The sequence below is a fragment of the Sarcophilus harrisii genome, chromosome 6, assembly GCF_902635505.1.
Source record: "Sarcophilus harrisii chromosome 6, mSarHar1.11, whole genome shotgun sequence".
Classification (NCBI taxonomy): Eukaryota; Metazoa; Chordata; class Mammalia; order Dasyuromorphia; family Dasyuridae; genus Sarcophilus; species Sarcophilus harrisii.
The window spans coordinates 904,799-919,271 of NC_045431.1; the positions used below are offsets into that span (position 1 = coordinate 904,799).

Genomic DNA, 14,473 nt, shown 5'->3' on the forward strand with positions numbered 1-14,473 from the left:
CCCTCACTTCCCTTTTTTCTTCCTTCTTTTCTTCCTCTCTCCCTTTTTTTCCTCTCTTCCTTCTTTCTTTCCTTTCCTTCTTTCCTCCCCTTTCATGCCCTTCCTTCATCCCTTCTCTTTCCTTCTCTCCCTTCTTATCCCCTTTACTCTCTTCTTCCCTTTTTCCTTTATCCCTTCCTTTCTTCCTTCTTTGCTTCCATTTATTCCTTCTTTCCTTCCTTTTTCTTTCCTTTCTTTTTTCTTTCACACACACACACACACACACACACACACACACACACACATAATGTTTTATATTTTATATTCTAAAGTTCTTCCCTGCTCCTCCAGCCATTGATCACATCCTTTCCAATGCATGGCCGTCCTTAGCTGCTCTCTGACCCAATGAGGAACAGTTCCTTGTGTCCAACATTTTGCCTGTAGAGGATCCTCTCTTCCAGAAGTCTTCTGTGCTTTGCTTTGTGGCGCATTTAGGGTTAGAGTTGGGAGGCATCCCCTTCCTGGCACCCATTACTCTGGGCCTCGTGCTCAGCTGCACACCAACAATGGGACAGAAAGCGCTCTGAGGGCCCGGCTGGGTCCCCTTTCTCATCTATAAAGTAGGACTTGGGCTGCCTGGATGCTGACATGTCTTCCCCAGAGAATCAGTGCAAGAGCTGAAAAGGAAGCTCCCGACTTTCAGCCCCAAAGTGACCAGCTACACTAAGTAACACAAACTAGCCTTCAAGACATCCAGCTCAAAATCTGGGAGGGAGGTGGCCAAAAGGCCACATATGGAGTCAGGAAGGCCTGGCAGGAGTCTCTCTGGATGCAGTTTTTGCATCTGTAAAATGGGACAGTAATAGCTGGATCACCTTCCCCACAGGATGGTTCTGAAGAAGCGATTGACAAACCTCCAGAGATAGGGAAGCGGGGCCTGCAGCTGCTTAAATCCAAATTCTGGGTAGGGTTCTGTGCTAAGGTTTTGTGCCACTTTACTAAGGTCGCCTTCCTCTTGGCAGTCACGGACTCTATGGAGTCCAGAGCACAATGCTTTATGGACGCGCAGTTGTGCTTAGCGCTGAAGGCCACGGCTGAAACTCCTGACGGAGGCATTTTGGCTTTGGCTCCGGGTCCTGGAGGCTGCCTGGCTGGCAGTAACGGAGCTGCTGATGGCCTGCCAAGTGAAATTCTGCCTGTCAATAAATGGAGCAAAAACCACATGGAAGGAAAGCACGTCCTGGTGGGACCACATCCCATTCTGTCATGTGGGTTCCCCACCCTTGTGCTGCTGACCCATTGTGAGGAGGACAAGAGGACAGGTGCCTGAGGTTCTTGGAGCTCCTGATCACGTGCTGCTCCGGCCAGGAAGATGGCTGACGTCAGAGGGAACAGAACAAGTGGCAGAATCCATCCCGAATGATTAGGGAACCCTAGAGTTGGCCCCAAGTAGCCTCCCTGTGTAAAAGTGCTGACAGATGAAGGAGTGAGAAGGCATTTTGAAGTGTCTACTATATGCAATAGTGCCAGAGATGTAAATAGCAGAGAGACAGCTCTTGCTTTCAGAGAGCCCATATTCCTCACAGTTCCTCACAAAATAAAGCGTCTTCAATGTTGTGAGCTTTCTCTGTTCTCCTCTTATGCACTCAGAACCTCATATATCAACCCCTATCACGTGCTCTCTTGTTCCAGTCTCTGACCATGAAATCCACCTTCTTCTCTGAAGGGAACTCCTCTGCTTGTGTCCTTGATCTCACCCTTTACCTCTTACCCCCAGAAGCTCACGCCTTCGTCCCTTCTTATCTATTTAGTTTCCTGCCTAAAACATGGCTTTCTCTCCCATGCTTAAAGAAAATCAGTCTCTGGTCCTGTCACTTTCTTGTGCTTTCCTTTCATTGCTAAATGTATTGGGGAATGAGAGGCTGACATCCCCTCCCAGACCATTTAAAAAATATTTTTATCTGTAGTATCCAACATGTTTTGTTTTGCTCATTATATTTTGCCTGACTTGTAATTTTATTGGAATAGGGAACTCCCAGAAAGAAATTTTTTTTCTTCCAGTGCAGATCACAACCTGCTTGCTCTATGACTTAAGTCTTCAGAGAGTTACTTAGGGCACTGAGAGATAAAATGGGTTTGGCCACAATTGTGTGACAATCAAGACTTTAACTCAGTTCTTCTTGACACTGAGGGGAACTCTTTATCTACTGCTGCACATAACCATTACCTTAAAGTCAATGGGTGTCTCATAAATGCTGGTGGGTTGAAATGAATTTAATCCTTCCAAAGAGCATGATTTTATCAGTATGAATTGTAATAACCCCAAATCTTTTTTTCCTTGAACTATATTTTAATAATAATTGCTTTTTTACTTCTCAAAATACATGCAAAGATAGTTTTCAACATTAACTCTTGCAAACCTTGTGTTATGGATTTTTCCCTCCCTCCCCACCTCCCCACCTCCCCCAGACAGCAAGAAATTCAGTATAGGTTAAACTTGTGTAATTCTTCTAAACATCTTTTCACATTGATCATCTTCACATCTTCACGTTGTGTCATCCTCACAAGGAAAATCAGATCAAAAGAGAAAAATTGAGAAAGGATAAAAACCAGCAAGCAACTGACAACAACAAAAAGAGTCAAAATGCTCTGTGTGATCCACCCTCAGTCCCCACACTTCTCTCTCTGGCTGCAGATGGCTCTCTCCATCATAAATCTACTGGAACTGACCCCAAAAACTTCATTGTTGAAAGAAGCCATATCCATCACAATTGATCATTGTCTAATCTTTTTTTTTTTTAGCTTTTTAATATTTTATTTCTTTTTTTAAAAAAAATAATTATAACTTTACTGACAGAACCCATGCCAGGGTAATTTTTTACAACATTATCCCTTGCACTCACTTCTGTTCCGACTTTTCCCCTCCCTCCCTCCACCCTCTCCCCAAAGATGGCAAGCAGTCCTATACATGTTAAATATGTCACAGTATATCCTAGATACAATATATGTGTGCAGGACCAAACAGTTCTCTTGTTGCACAGGAAGAATTGGATTCAGAAGGTAAAAATAACCCGTGAATCATCGTCTAATCTTGTTGCCATGTATAAGGTTATCTTGTAACCCTGACTTCCTTTTGGAATACTGTAGCTGGAAAAGCATCTGAAGGCCATCCTTATGTAGGATGGAACTCCTAACCTATGGAATACACAGTTCCCTGCTCCACCTCTATTTGAGGAAGGCTTTTCCCACATGTAGGACCCATCGGGGCATGTGTTTTGCTGCTACAGCCTTCTAATCCCAGGGTTACTTCCTGGCTATCATGAAGAAGAGGCAGCTTTGGTGTATTTGAAAGTATATTCCACTTGGCTTCTAAAAGCTTAGGTCCGAATCTCGTCCCCACCTTGTAGGACCACGCACTTGGTCTTTCTGCGTTTTTATTAAAAATAAGCATAGTAAAAGCTCCCAGATTGGTTTGGAGGATCAAATGAGAACGTGTGCAAGTCCTTTGTAAACCAGTTATTTCTGTGTAAATTCCAGCTGTTACAAAGGCAAGGCTGAAAGACTTTGGTGGCAGAAATGATCACCTCTTATACAAACAGATAGCATCGCATGTGGTCCCTCGTGTCTGTGTAGTGATTCCATAGCCATTATTTCATGTGAATTTTTACAGCATCCCTGTGAGGAAGGCAATGAAAATATTCTTACTTTTATCTTCAGATAATTAGAGCTGGGAGAGTCCTAGGAGTTAATTTAGTCTTAGCCTAGGATCCTTAAACCTTGTTTAAACACTTCTTTTTTTCTTTGCTGAGGCAATTGGGTTTAAAGGGCTTGCCCAGGGTCTCACAGCCAGGAAGTGTTGAGTGTCTGAGTTCAGATTTGAACTGAAGCCCTCTTGACTTCAGGACTGGTGCTCTATCCACTGCGCCACCTAGCTGCCCCTTAAATAGTTTTTTTTTTAATAAAAATAAATGTATACAAGTATCAGCATTTTTAAATACAGTTTATTTGATGCATTTAACAACCTTCTCGGTAGAAGCTTACAGCTTTACCAGATGACTAAAGGGGTCTATAAGAAAATTAAGAACCCCAATGTAGAGCAACTCATTTTCCTAATGAGAAACTGAGGCTTTGCTCAGCAGGAGGAGCGACAACTTGTTCTAAGTCACTCGGGAGCCAGTGGTGGTCTTAGGCTGTATCCCCTCTGCAGCAACATTTCAAAGGAAACTCATTGGCGGTGAGCTTAATGGCGGACCCAGGATGAGCTGGATTTTGTCCATATGATTATGAGGTCGCCCACTTTGTGAATCCCAGTTTTGCAAAGTTGCACAGCAACTTTTGGGAGGCTGGACCAGAAGCTGCTATCGGGCTGCAGAGCTCAGCAGGAGGAGGTCGGATTCAGGGAGAGAAACAGAATATCGACAGGAGAATTCTGTCTGATCTGCCTCCGCTTCTGACAACTGTCTCCTAGGATCAGAGACTTAGAGAGGCTGGGGAATTAGAAGTTATCTAGTCTAACCCACTCATTTTACAGATAAGGAAACTGAGGCACAGGAAGCTAAATGGACTAATCTGTCCAGATTGTCAGTAACAGAGCCAGACTTCGGACCAGTCAGTTAATAAGCATTTGTTAAGTGTCCTCCTGTGTTGTTGTGTCCTTCTGGGCGTGAGCACTAGCGCCGAGGATTCCGAGACAAACAACAGGCCATCAGCCCCTACTCTTGAGGCGCTTGCTACCTATTGGGGAGACCACCCTCAGCCTCGGGGCTCTTCCCACCTGAGACATTCACCGCACTCAGTTTGAAGAAGTGGATGTGGGACGGAACAGGAAAGGATGAAGCCTGGCTTGTGCCATGATGGAGCCCAGTGAAATCTCCTTTCTGCCTGGGGGAGAGCTGAGCATGTTGGCCACAGGCGTTCTGGTTCTTGACCACCTGCTTGCTCACACTCATCCTTCAAGTCCCAGGGGACTTTGTCTGGAACTGTCACATACATTCTCATTCCCCTCTATCCCCCTCCTTACCCCCAGCATGTGCTGGTAATAAGTAGAATGATAACACAAATGTGTAGCATTTCAAAGCTTAGAAAAGACTATTTGTATAAAACCTCTTGAGGTTAGAGGTACAATTTTATTCTTCCCATTTCAGACTCGGGGAAATCGAAATGTAGAGAAAGGAAATGATTTACTAGGGTCACGCAGCTAGTAAGTGTCTGAGCTCACCTTCCTGACAGCCTTTGGGAGCTTTCTTCACAATGACTCCCTAAGGCAGCTACTAGAAGTGTTACTCCCATTTTATAGGGGAGGGGGGGAGAACTGCAGCTCATAAGCATACAATGACTCCACCAAAGGGCACACCATATTAAATGAATTTAGTTATTTAATTAAACTTTAAATAAATAAATTTTATTTAAATGTACTTCATTATTTAATTAACTATTAAAATTCTCTGCAATTCTAATCCTATGCCAGTAGCTGCCAGTCCACTGCGATGGGATTGTCTCTGACTAAGAGCTGTGGAAACCTAGATTTACATCTGGAAAGTGTGTTAGAAATCATCTAAGCTTAATCCCCTCATTGTATAGAGGAGGAAACAGGTTCAGAGGGGTTGAACAAAACGCTTTCTCCATATATCTGGGGCTTGCATCATTTTTTTTTGTTGTTGGCTATATTAGTGTGCACAAACCATTTATCCTCCCTGAATTCTAATGTTATAAAATGCATGTAAAAACCTTCACTGTACCCATTTCGCAGGGCTGTCATTAAGGAAAATGCTTTGCAAACTTTAAAATGCTTTGGAGATTTGGATTAACTGACAGGATTACTTTTGGAAGAATTGCAGAATAACTGACTTCTATTTTTTCCAGGCTTGTTACCAGTCAGACACCAAGCCCGAGAACACTGCCTTTGGAAACGGTTAGTCTTATTATATGTATTTTTCTTTTTGACTTAAATATTTAATTTAATTTTTTTTTTATATTATGATCACTTCCCATTGACTCCTCCTTCCCCAACAAAATCTCCTCTTGTAACAGATAAAATGAGTTACACACGTTAATCCATTGGCTCTGGGAAGCTCAGTGGTACCATAGATTGCTGTAGATTGAACATTAGACCTGGAATTCAAATCTAGCCTCCAAAACTAATTGTGTGACCTCCAGAAAGTCACTTAACTTGTTTGTCTCATCTGCAAAATGGGGATAATTATAGCTGTGACCTCTGAGGTTATTGTGAGTCAAATGGAAAAACAATTGTAAAGGGCAATGCTTGGTGCATAGTAATTGGCTATAAATGCTGACGCTTATGTGCCACATCCTGCAACGTGAATTCACTACCTGGTTGCTGAGCATTAAGAGTCATTCCTCCTCTCTAAAATCCTGATGAGTCACCATAACTGATCCTTTTGGATTATTGTGGTCATCAGTAAACACATATTAATTAAGCACTGACTGTATACCAGGTACTCTCTTAACTCCTGGGGATAAAAATATAAGCAGAAATAAAGACAACGCCTGACTTCAAGGAGTTTATACTCTAACGAGAGATGAGGAAAATACACACATATGAAATTGAAAGGAGGAGGAAGAACGAGGCAAGGGGCATGATGGAGGAGTCCAGATTTCAGTCTGTGGAGAAGTGAATTAAATCAGGAAATTTGTTTTCCTGTCTCTTCTTGCTATAATCTGCATCATCCCCTATGTGGCTGTTACATACACATACAATAAATTGCCCAGGCAATGAATGGGACGCTCTCCCTCCATTTCTCTTCACCTAGAAAAGTGCTAGTAGACGTTTGTGGGTACACGGTGGCACCTTCTCCATTGTCTTTGACCTTGTAGTCGACATTCTTGTGTGTTGCTTACTCGGGTTTTCAGCAGGATGAACATATATGCTTATGTCCAAAATTCAGCACTTGAAGCTTCATCATAACATCGGTCCCAGGCAGGGCAATCCCACACTCAGACAAAACAGAGGTTTTCCAGAGTGACAAAGTGCTCAGTGTCAGACTTTGATAAAAGGATTTTTCAAAAAGTCATCTTTCTTTTTTATTATTATTATTATAGCTTTTTATTGACACAACATGTGCATGGGTAATTTTTCAACACTGACCCTTGCAAACACTTCTGCTCCAACTTTTCCCTTCCCTCTTTCCACTCCCTCCCCTAGATGGCAGGCAGTCTCATATATGTGAAATATGTTAAAGTATATCTTAAATACAATATATGTGTATATATTTGTACAGTTCTTTTGTTGCACAAGAAAAATCAGATTTGGAAAGGTAAGAATAACCTGGGAAGAAAAACAAAAATGCAAGCAAACAACAACAAAAAGAGTGTAAATGCTATGTTGTGGTCCACACTCATTTAAAAGTCATCTTTCTTTTAGGGCTTGTTATTCATTTCTCAACTGAACATGATTTAATTATTATTCTTATTATTAATTATTTTATTCAAAGATCTGTAAAAAAAAAAACCTGGAGTGGTAGACTAGCCAAAGTATATTCTTATTTCTCTTGAAGATTGTTATCATCTTCTGTTATCATCAGGCAAATATCTACTGTATTCTGTCTGCTGAGGTTGAAGATTAGTTTTATTTATTGTTCTCCAGTGGTTTCAGTCATGTCCATTCATGACCCTATTTTGGGTTTTCTTGGCAAAGATATTGAAGTAGTTTGTTATTTCCTTCTCCAGCTCATTTTATGGATAAAGGAACTGAGGCAAATGACTTGCCTGGAGTCACAAAGCTGTTGTCTGGGAACAGATTTAAGCTCAAGAAGATGAGTTTTCTTGACTTTTGGCTTTGCACTCTATCAACTGTGCTATCCAGTTGGCCAACCAATTATTGAGAAGGAGGCAAATATTTTTAAGACAATATGGCAGAATGGAGTGAGCATTAATCACACAGTCAAGAGAATGGAGTTACTGATGTACTTGACCTAGAACATATGAAATGAAATTATTGAACTAGATCTCTAATTTCTCTTCTATTTTTGAAATCCTATGTTCTAAATATTCCAATGGCCTCATTTACTCTGTCATCTCCTATTCTAAGGACCTTCCATCTCTGACATTCTACATTCTAACATTCCCTTCAGTTCTAAGATTCCATATTCTATGACTTTTTCTAACTCTAACATTCTGTGTTGCATCAAGTGGAGCAGGCTGAGGAAGTATCACAGGAAGACAGTAGATAATGCTGAGACTGATTTATTGGGATTCTTTTTTTTTCTATGTGTAGTTTTTGAGATTTAAATGATGGTATTCTCTCACAGATCAAACCTGTCTCCTGAGCCCAGATATGAACAATCACCTCAGTGGATATTTCAGTTCTAACACCTCTCCTGCTGCTGACTCTGATCCATCACTTAGGAAAACTCACACTGGGTCTCCAAAGGTGAGTAAATTCCCAAGGATTATTTTTAGATTTTAAAAGACTTCAAATGTTATTCATTGTACTTCCTTCTATCTCCTGCAGGCAAGACAGAACATCAGAGGCTGTTCGAATCAGGTCTTTTACTTAAGCTTCAAAAAATAGTTAAAATATTAACATTTACAAGGTGATGGAAAAATAGGTGTTGTAAATACAAAATATTACATTTTATCCTCAGAATAAGGTTAAGTATTGAGCCTTATTTCCTCAAAGCTCCAGAATGTAATTAATATATATATTTTTAAAAAGCTATTTATACTTCCACACTTTGTGGTGAAGGGTGGTGGTGGCTGTTGTACATGGGCTGTGCTTTCAAGGACCCAGATATCAGTCTCTCCACTCCTTCTAAGAATTGCTATTGTCAGAACTTCAGTCACCTCTCAGTTTAACCTAGAGATGTGGCTGTACAAATTTAGTGAGGTGGGTCCTTGGGGGACAAATATACTCTGTCAGCAGTTCTGATAAAATGACCCTATGTCGATGTCACCAGCCAGAGCCAGTGTTCTGTTGACAGAGTTTTGGGGAGTCTAAAGCCCACAGAGACTTTAGTGCCACAGAGAACATTAGAATAGGACTTTAGTGGAAAATAGGGGTTCCATTTTGAAATAGGGAAAAGAGCTGAACTTTCAACTTAAGAAACATGGAGAACTCTCAAATGAGAAAACTACCACTAGACTGGCACATTGATGCCTTAGGGTTATCTTCATCATTGAGAGATGAAGTGATTTGTCCATTTACCCTGCCAGTGTATGTCAGAGACAAAACTGAAATGCAGGGCTTCTTGCTTTGGAATTCAGCTTTCTATCCACTGCACTGGGATGCCCGTCATATGTTTTAGAATTTAATTTATGCCAAGTTTGACATACATTGAAAAAGAAGGAGAAAGGATTATGTGGCTGGCAATTTAATTTGTCGTGATGAATCTACTCTAGTTTTCCCCTCACTATATGTCCCTGGAGGCTCTTTCCTACTTTCTTTCTCTTTCTTCTCTCACCTACCAATTCAACTCTGCCCCATTTCCATCCTTTCTGACAATTGATTTGTGACTTTTTCATTAAATAAATTGACCAGCAGGATAATTTCAATGTTTGTCAACCAATTATTAACTATGCTATCCCTGCAATAAGATGACCCTTACCCTGATTTTACCTGGGCACAAATTGACATACAGAGTAGCAAAGATTTCAAAATCCAACCATAACTCCCATTTGGGAAGAAAAGGATGGCAATCATTCTTGAATATATAAGCATGGGGATTTTTTTTATTTCAATAGTATTTTATTTTGCCAATTACATGTAAAGATAGTTCTCAGCATTCTTTATTGTAAGATTTTGAGTTCCAAGTTTTTTTTTTTCCTATCTTTCTCCCTTGTATCTTCCCTCCCCAAGGCAGCAAGCAATCTGATGTGGGTTATATATGTACAAATCATCTTAAGCATATTTCCATATTAGTAGTATTGTGTAAAAAAGATTAGAACAAAAGGGAAAAAGCACAAAAAAGCACAGCCCTCAAAAAAGAAGGTAAAAATAGTATGTCTGAGTCTATATTCATTCTCTATAGTTCTGCCTCTGGATGCAGATCTATTGGGATTCTCTTGGAGCACTATTGCTGAAAAGAGCTAAGTCTGTCATAGTTGATCATCACATAATCTTCTTGTTACTGTGTAATGTTCTTTTGGTTCTGTTCATTTCACTTAGCATCAGTTCATGTCTTTCCAGGCTTTTCTGAAATCAGTCTGTTCATTATTTCTTAAAGACCATTAATATTCTATTACATTCAAATGTCATAACTTATTCAGTCGTTCCTCAATTTCCAGTCCCTTGCTACTACATAAAGGGCTGCTGCAAACATTTTTGTACATGTGTGTTCCTAACCCTTTTTTTATTATCTCTTTGGGATACAGACCTGGTTTTGAGACTGCTGGCTCAAAGGATATGGACAGTTCGCTAGCCCTTTGGACAGAGTTCCAAATTTAGTCATGGAGCTTAAAAAAAACTTAATTCCTTCATTCATTGCAATTTCTTTTGAAATTAATGTCATTTTTAAGGCAGTACAGTATTTTAGCTGTGACAATGTGAGAAAAGAATAAGAGTGGAATTTAATTTATTTAACAATCTTATTGAATTGATATTAGTGACTCTGTGATTCCTCAACATCTTCAATATAAAAAAACAATGACTTTTGCCTGTCATTCAAGGCTCTCCAAAATGTGGTACTAGCTTGCCTTTCTAGTCTTACTCCCTTCTACTTCCTCTGTGATTCAGCCAAACTGGCCACTCTTTCTTCCCCAAACATAGTATTTCCCCTTTGGGCTTGATGCCTTTGTCCCCTCTGCTTAGAATAGAATCCTTCTCCATCTTTGTCAGCTGAATTTCTATCTCCTCTTTAAAACCCAACTTGAATGTTCTTTCCATCAGGAAGTCTTTCCTAATTTCTAAAGTTATCTCCACCCTGGAATTCAGTGAGCACTCTGTACTTCCTAATGTACTTACCACTTAATGATGTGCATAGTTACTTGATGGATATGTAGCCTATTCCCTACTAGACTGATCCTCTTGAGAGCAAGTCTTATATCATTTCAACAGGCAGCCTTCAGATCTGCTGGATTCTCTGTTATTACTTTTATATGGACATCTTTGTTTCATTTAAAGAGATCATCATTAAAGGGGTGATATAATACTATTTTTGTACCAAATTTCATCAGAAAAAATAGTCAAGTTCTATTAAATATCGTGAAACAGGCAAAGGCACAAATCAAAGCAGACGTCTCTTATTAATATTCCTTGACCAAGATACCAGATTTGTAGTAAGAGCACAAAAGAGCTCATCAGAAGACCTAGATTCATATTCTCGATCAACCATTCAATATCTGTGCATGATGGTAAGTGGATTCTAAATTTTTGAGGCTCATTTTCCTTCCTGGTTAATTAATGTCTTATTTTACTTCTTTTTTTCCTTTCAAGAAGAGTGATCTGTAGGTTGGAAAAAATAAAAATAGCTCCGAGGGAACTGACACTCAAGATAAATAAGAAAAAATTAAAATAATATCTAGTTTCCTTGATGAACTGATGTTTCCTACTCCATATGAATAACATCCTTGGGTACTAAAGGAATCTGCAGATCTAATTCCTTAATCACTATAATTAGATTTGAAAGCTCCCTCAGAATCAAAGAGATGATATAGAATTAGAAAAGGCCAGCTATCCTGATTTATAAAAAAAAGGGAAAAAAATAGACGAGAATCTTCAAAATGTAGGCTGGTGAGTTTGACTTTGTTTCCTAAGGGAGGAAATTAGAATGTATTATTAAAAAAGGTCGTCAGTAATCTTCTAGAAATCACAGTGATGATCACAGAGTCAGCATGGCAACATCAAGAAGATGTTCTGCCAAACTAATATTGTCTTTCCTTTTTGACAAGATTTTTACCTGTCAGATCAGGGGAATGAATACTGTAGCTATAATTTATTTATATTAAGCCATGTTTGATAAAGTCTCTTATGGGGAATATGGATGGATAGGGATTGATAATAGTAAAATGAGATGGATTGAGAACTAGATGAATGACTTGCCCTAAAAGGTAGTTATTCCTACTAACATGGATCAATGCCTTTAGGTGAACGTTCTCAGGATCTGTGCTGGTCGGGTGTAGCTTAATCATATTTACCAGTGACCTGGATAAAGACAGATGGTTTGCTTATAATATTTGCTGATGACCCATCACTGAGAGAGATAGTTAATGGCTGTGTGTCAGAAGATTTTGACAAGCTAGAATGGTGGTTCTCAGAGAGTGTTCCAGGAACCCCTGGATAGCAAATAGATCCCTTGGTTCAGGTTGCAGTACTCAGCGATGAAAATGAACTCTTGACATAATTCCATTAAGGACATTGGAACATTGAAGTTCTGCAAAGAAAATGAAATACTGGGTTTTGAAAGACAGTTCATATATTATAGTCATATGACTTTAGGAATAAAACGGAAGAAAAAAATTGAATTGAGAGACTGCTTTTTACGAGACATTTTGTCAGACATTCATGTATGAAAAAGTATGCTCGTTCCTTTTTTGGTGGGCTATAAGATATAGTTCTCTCCTCTTGATCTTTATTGTTTAGAAGAGGTGAAAAACTATCCCCCTTCCATAAACACATTTGGACAAATTAATAAAAACTAATCAAATGGGCACACATTTGCATAGAAAGTCAACTCAATTAAACAAGTATCTTTTTCTACCATCTTACCTTACAGTTAGGTAGAATTTGGGGGATTTACAGAGTAGTTCCTTGGCAAGAACCTTATAAAATAATCAGAGCAAGTGTTGTTACTATCATTTTATTGATAAGAAACTGGAGTCTCAGAAAACTGATGCTTCTTACCCAGAGTCTTACAGAAATTTCTTCCCTATCCTCCCTGTCTGTCTGTCTCAACCTAAGGACTCTTCCATAATTATATTTTTTAAATGGGTTGATACCAATATTTCAATAATTAGCTTCCTTTAGTTTTTTATTTTGCTTGAATATATACCCTATCTTTTCAACCATGAGGTGATTCAGGCTTGTTCCAATGATCTTGTGATGAAGAGAGCCATCTACACCTAGAGAGAGGACTGTGGGAGCTGAGTGTGGTTCACAAGATAGCATTCTCACTCTTTTTGTAACTGTTCACTTGCATTTTATTTTCTTCCTCATTTTTTTCCTTTCTGATCTGATTTTTTCTTGTGCAGCTCAATAATTATATAAAAATGTGTGCACATATTGGATTTAACATGTATTTTTTTTTTACCATATCTAACATATATTGGATTATATACCATTTAGGAGAGGGAGCAGGGAAATGGAAACCCAGGGTTTTGCAAAGCTTAGTGTGGACAGATTATCCATGCATATGTTTTAAAAATAAAAAACTTTAAAAAAATTATGCCCTAGAAAAAATATGCTAAAGGGGTCTCTGATATGAAGAAGGTAAAGAACAACTGCTCTAATTAAAGACATGATACATTTATAAAAAATAACTCATATTTCTAGGCTGCTTTAAGGTATACAATATATTTCTCAACAACAGCCCCCTGAGGCAGGTAGATCAGGCACTAGCCTCCCTGTCTTTCAGATGAGAAAGTTTGACTTTCACAAGCTAGTAAAATCAGAATAACCCCTTCAAAGTCGGATGACAGAGACCTCCACCTTCTTTTGAACACTAGATTTTTTTTTTGATGTACCTCATTTTTACATCACCTAGATCAGAGGTGTCAGATATACAAGCCACAACACTACAGAACATAGTAGAAAGTAAATTAAAACACAATTTGGACATACTTAACAAAATAAATAAAAATGACATAAAATGATCAGATAAAAAATACCTTTTACAAACTAAGTCAATATACAGTTTTCAGAATTCCTCATGTATGGTCTAGCAGCCCCTCTTTCTATTTTGGTTTGACACCAATGACCTAGATTTCTCACTGTATTCCTATCCCTTCCAAAACATTTTATAACATTTTTCAAAAAAAGCAGTAGAAAGAAAAGATCAACAAAAAGCAATCAATACACTGAAAAAATCTATTGTTCTGTTCCACACAATTGAACACCCTCCCCTAATTCTGTAAAGGGCAGAGTGACTGTTTGTTCATAAGCATAATTATTTTCCAAGTTTTGAGTCTGCTTTGTGCCTCCTGCCTCTCCCTCCATTATTATTTCTTTCTTGTTCAGAATGATTGGCAAGGTCAGGACTGTGCCAACCAAATATTGACAGAGCTCCAACTTAGCTGCCAGGGTTTTGCCATCACAAGCTCTAAAATACTTAGAACGCTCTGTGGGGAGTAGCTTAGGAGCCTCTCTAGCTGGTTGCATATAAAGTAAGGGTTACTTGCTTTTATCTGGACCTAAAATGAATCCTCTCCTTACCTCCCCCTTCCTACTGCCTCATTTGGAATTAGCTCTGAAAGTCTGCAGGGCTAATGTTCTTCCTGCTGCTCCCTTTGTGTCCCTCCCTCCTATTCCCTCCTCAGTATTTTCCTTTCTGCCATATTCATTCCCTCTCATTCTAAGGCCCTCCTTCCTTTCTGCTCTGGCACA

At 39.2% G+C, this 14,473-nt stretch overlaps 1 protein-coding gene across 4 annotated transcripts in view; it reads left to right on the top strand.

Moving 5' to 3' along the window:
- The window catches only part of C6H4orf50 (chromosome 6 C4orf50 homolog), a 141,093-nt gene that overhangs the window by 53,885 nt on the left and 72,735 nt on the right, over nucleotides 1–14,473 (top strand). For all 4 annotated transcript variants that reach the window (XM_031942705.1, XM_031942704.1, XM_031942706.1 and 1 more), the window contains 2 exons: nucleotides 5,842–5,890; nucleotides 8,247–8,368. In XM_031942705.1, coding sequence (XP_031798565.1) covers nucleotides 5,842–5,890; nucleotides 8,247–8,368 — 171 coding nt within the window. The remainder of the gene's footprint in view (nucleotides 1–5,841; nucleotides 5,891–8,246; nucleotides 8,369–14,473) is intronic.